The following is a 5,404-nucleotide window of genomic DNA, read 5'->3' as shown; positions in this document are numbered from 1 at the left end:
CTTCATACTTTCTGGTCTCACTCCTTCAACATATATTATTCATGGTGAAAGGACGCAGCTTTTGCGAGGCTGCGTCTGTTGTTCAAAAAAACAGACATAACTGGCATAAAAGAGGCACACTTGCTTCTTCACAAGATTACATCTGACAAACAAGTAGGCCAAGTCTACAAGCACTAACACGTCATATTGGCGCATAACTTCTTTTGATGTTTGAACACAGGTTTCTGTGTCCTGTGTGCCCGCTCCTGGTTCAAGAAAACACTCGTGGTCTCAATACCGCTCGTGGTCGCAGTACCGCCTTTATTTCGATAATTTTGTCAACTAGGACAAGACAATCAACGATTAAAGCCAGCAGGGACTATGACCAGTCGCTACATTTAAACTGTTGCGACCTGAACCATTGACATCACTGATACCATAGTTGCCACAAACCATATAGGATATATACTGCTTGCAGCGCTGTTGCTGTTGCACACGTATTTGCACTTTAGTGTTTTAAACAGAGCTTCGATGTCCTTCTCTGTCTTGAGAAGAATTTGACTCAGCTCAGCTTCACATCCTTCTCCTTTGAGTACTTCCGGCAAGCAATGCTTGTTGTATTCCAGTCCACTGGAGAAAGCATCGTACATATGACCGTTAGAGAACACAACGGGCGGATAGAGAAAGGAAAGGGGAAATGGTGCAGATATTACTGTTTCTACAAAACTGCTCACTAACTGTCGTCTTCGAGGAACGTATAAAGGTAACTGATAACCTGCTTCATGTAATAAGTTAGCATCCCGTGGTATTTCTTCGGCCGTCTGGAAGGGCCTTCCTATGCTTTTATGCTTGGTCGTCTGTGGGCGCTATGGCCAGTCGAGGTAGGAATAAAGCAAAAAAAAAAAAAAAAAACGTAGGAACTCATGAGCATGAAGTCAACTCAGGCGTGACAGCTAACGATTTCTATAGTCATCACGAAGAGAAATTCTACATGTTGCTAATCGAAACAAACTGAGGTTAGGTTTCTTGTCGAACACGTTATAGCTCTCAGACAGTTTTTGTGCGGGTTGCATGGAATAAAGAGGAGAGTGTGTTGCTCAGTAGAGACGGAACAGCTGTCTAGATGTAGCGAAGGGTAAGCTATGCGAAATACAAATTATGTGGGTGTATTGATATTCGATGCTCTGAGGGATATTCTTTATTATTATTATTATTTTATTTTTATTCTTAGAAAGTGCACATAACAGCTAAAAGCCTTAAAATGTTGCACTTAAAATAAAACACCAATCATCATGGAAGACAATATTCTAAGTAGTCAACAACAGAATGCTTATACAAGGTAACACTACCAAAAAGGTCAACATGGTACGGTAAAGTGTTAAATCTTAATTGTAGCCTGGACGACGGGGACATAATGGACGGCATCAACGCATAAAAGAGCAGTAACAGTCGAGAACGCCTAAGCGGAGCCTTGAACGACAAAGAAGATAAAAATTCCTGAGAAGACAACATACCATTGATAACTTTAAATAGGAAGATAGCGTCACGCACACACCTCCTACCATACAGCGTGCCCACACCGATCCTAGACAATATTGACAAATAGTCAAAATAACAACTTCTCCTAAAATATCTATCATACACGACCCCCACAAGACGCTGCTGCACACATTCAAGTTGTCCAGAAGAACTGTTCGATAATCCATTCCATACTACGGAGGCGAACTCAAGTTTCGTGCGTACATTAGTACAGTATAAATACACAAGACAATGAAAGTCACGGAAGTGACTCATTACACGGCAAAGAATTCCAAAAAGTCTTGTTGAATCCCTAACCAACAAACGCACATGTCCTAGGAAAGATAAAGAACAGTCTACGTAGACACCCAAGTCTCGAACGATAGACACACGTTCGATGGCAGTACCGTCAATGGTGTAATTCACTTTCACACTGTCTTTTTTCCTGTCACTGTCAAGGCTTTGGTCTTGGCGGGATTGATCATAAGTCCATTTTCCCAACACCAATTGTTTACGTTTGAAATATCACTCTGAAGAAGAGAGCAATCCACAGTATCCCGTATACTTAAAAACAACTTAATATCATCGGCGTACAAGAGAAGCTTAGAGTGTTGGACGACATTACCAATATCATTAACAAAAATTACGAAAAGCAGAGAATTATGATGTTGCTGTGTAGGATTACTGTTTATAAGAAAACGGTTACCAGCAGGCTATTTTATGCATCTCAGGACTGATATGTTCAGGCTCTAGCTCGTTTGCGGGTCTTGGAGTAGTTAGGCCTTCATCGTGAAAATATCTTTCACCGCACCGGATGGAGGCATCCATTAATGTTTCATTATTGCACTCTGGTGCAACAAAACCTGAAAAAAAAATGAAAAAAAAGGTACATATGGTGCTTAGTAGTATACAGCCTCTTCTGAAAAAAAGGCGTCACCGCGTCGAGTTTGAGCAAGCACACTTCGTTGTGCTCGCTTAGTTTCATGTGCTTTCTCAAACTCAAGGGAACGCTGCCTTGGTTACGTACGCATCAGCTAGATGGCGTGTTGGACTTTTTGCGCATTTTCGGCATCTTTTGGACACATTTCGAACCTCATTGCACGGAAATATCAGTGCTAGAAACACAATAATGGCCACAGGACATTTTAGCTGAATAGCAGCTTACTCCACATTACTCCACATTACTGTAGCAATGTGGTAAATCTGCTGGATCTTGTCCAGGACTGATGATGTAATTATTTATCAATGTAATGTTAGTACTGATGAAATGCCAGACAGCTACACAAATGTCTTGCTAACGATAAATGTTTGCATGCTTAGAATTTTTTTCGGTTTGATTCATCATTCGGTGGCAACAACACAGCGCAAGGATTTCGCCCGAGCTGAAGTTTTTCTGCCGCTTTGGGCGAGAACCCGGATTATCAATCGCCGCCTTCAACACATGTCTGTTGAAGTGCTTCTCGTTCTATGTGTGACATTAATTTCAATATGGTGGCCGCTGCAAACATGGAGCACATGAATGTGTTAAGAAACACGATGCGCGGTTCATTACACTCATTCGAACTAACAGCAGTTTCTTTCACGACAGACTCAAACGTGTACGTCAAATATTCTACTATAACGCTTCGCGGACACTTGCGGTAAATGCATATAGAGGGTGGGGTCGCCAACAACGGGATAAATTCATTGTCAGTAGCGTAGGCAATGGACAGACATGCGGTAAAGGGATTTTTTTTTCTGCCAGCAACATTTGCCACATACCGGTACCATAATAGAAATGATTAAAGCCCGAGACAAGTAATATACATCCGATCATAAACACATTCTCAGCGCACTCATCGAGAATCCGTTTGCGGTCGTCTGTGCATTCCTTGTCTCGGAGTTTAGTCATTTTCATCATGTACCACCAGTTAGACTCCGTTTCTACTCTTTTTCACATCGGTACCATTTTTATTTCATTTCAGACGACGGCAATTTAATTTCTCGAATTGAACTCCAAAATTTGCAAAGTCTACCTTTCGTTTTATTTGCGGAAATGGGTTCTTCGTGGTCATTTTACTCACTATAGCACCTGGTAAGAACCGTAAGGCAACGAGAATTGCTGAACTAAATTCGTCTATATCCGCGGAAATGAGTCCATGACTCCGCCTGTTTCTTTTTTGTCGGCTCCAGTTTGAGCACCAAAGTGCGACGAAAGGAGGTTAAATTGACAGACAATACGAGACCGGAGTTACAACGCTCCAAAAATTTATTTCCTTACCTGCCTGTCAAAACTTCTGCTGACCTTGTTTTTGATGCAATAGCTCTGGTTTTTAGCCCGCGTATTTGTTCTGTTCGTTGGGATTCTGACACTCGCCCCCTCGTACGGCGTGTGAATGTAACATCCTTTCGTCGCGCTTTGCAAGAGCCGACAAACAAGAGGCGGAGCCAAGGACTCATTCCTGCGGATTTTCGGCGAATTTATTTCAAATTGTGGTTGCGTTACGTGTCTTATCAGGTGTTACAATGAGTAAAATGGCGACGACGAACCCGTTTGCGCAAAGAAAACGTTAGGGCGACTTCGGTAATTTCTGAGTTCAATTCAAGAAATTAAATTTTCGTCAACTGAAATGAAGTAAAAATGGAAGAGTGACGAAATTTTGGCTTGTTGGTATGAGGCCATACTGCTGCTGAGCGCTATAAAGACGAGGACTTAAGAGGGAACACAACACATTCGCTAACTTCCAGAGTTGGAAGTTAGCGCGTGTGTTGTGTTCCTTCTAAAGTCCTCGTCTTTATAGCGTTCAGCAGCAATATGAAATAAAAATGGTACCAATATGTGGCAAATGTTCCTGAAAGGAGAAAAGAAATTCCTTGACAGCATGTATCTCCGCTTCCACTTCCGGTTTCAAAAAAAAAAAAAAAAAAACTCCGTCGTCACACCTAGATGTGGACACTTGTTGCTAACCGTCCGTGCTAAACGATATTCTATCGAAAGAAGATGGAGTGCATGGCTTCAATGGAGAGCGGCGAGTATGCAGGTAAAGCCAACTCTAAGAGTACGTGTCCCACAATTCTGGAAATTTTACTATGAATTCGTATCGTGATTGGTGGACTATCCTGTATGTGGACAGCACGGCTGATTGCTTATGTCGCACGCATTCGCACGCAGGTATCTGCACGCAACAAATCGCTGCAGTGTGAATCGTGCTTAATTCCCACTCGCAACATGAGAACGGAACACGGATTTGTCAGAGCGAGGCATGTTTGAAAACCGGTAAAAAATTGTCTCAGCCGAAGGTTTGTCCACATATTTGTCAGCAGCGAACTCCGCCACCTCATGGCCACAACGCTCTTACACACACAGAAAAACAAGTTGAACTTACCTAGCGAGAGGCATGACATGAAAGCAATGAGGATGAGCTTCATTTTGATGAAGATAGGTTACTGAGGCCAACTAGTATCAAGCTACAGGCGCTCGGAAATGCCCCAGTAGCCCTTTGTGCCGCTTATCTAGCTTCGTTCGTTATCTAGAGTGCGCAATGACTGAACAACAAGTGAGGCACGTGCCCCAAGCAGCAAAATGTACTGAAAGTCGAGTGCAGTAGGGGTGGACGGGTAGGTGGAAGTGGTTGAACAGACTCCTGAAACTAAAGGACATTGATAAGATACATCCCGCCCACCCCTATTGCACTCGACTTTCAGTACATTGTGCTGCTTGGGGCGCTATAGGCCACGGATATCATATCTTATCTGATATCATGAGTAGATCAAAGAGTGATATTAAACGGTAGGAGCAACTTATTTATTTACACATGGTAACAAGACTTTCGTGCACGAGACTGCACTTCTTCAGGTTAAAAAAATATGAACATTGTACAGGAACATATATACAGTCGACGGGGGAGTTTTCCTATAAGAGGGTAAC

General features: G+C 42.5%; 1 protein-coding gene across 1 annotated transcript; it reads right to left on the bottom strand.

Moving 5' to 3' along the window:
* Positions 1-274: 274 nt before the first annotated feature.
* LOC135378658 (uncharacterized) lies at positions 275-5,007 on the bottom strand. Its single transcript, XM_064611743.1, has 3 exons — positions 4,863-5,007; positions 2,204-2,360; positions 275-609 (listed from the first exon to the last, which is right to left on the bottom strand). Exons 1-3 carry the CDS (start codon positions 4,903-4,905, stop codon positions 378-380), a joined length of 432 nt encoding a protein of 143 aa, XP_064467813.1. The 5' UTR covers positions 4,906-5,007; the 3' UTR covers positions 275-377.
* Positions 5,008-5,404: the final 397 nt, after the last annotated feature.

The sequence above is a fragment of the Ornithodoros turicata genome, chromosome 1, assembly GCF_037126465.1.
Source record: "Ornithodoros turicata isolate Travis chromosome 1, ASM3712646v1, whole genome shotgun sequence".
NCBI classification, from domain to species: Eukaryota; Metazoa; Arthropoda; class Arachnida; order Ixodida; family Argasidae; genus Ornithodoros; species Ornithodoros turicata.
Note: the sequence above shows the minus strand (reverse complement) of the source record. Positions and strands in the feature narration are given on the sequence as shown.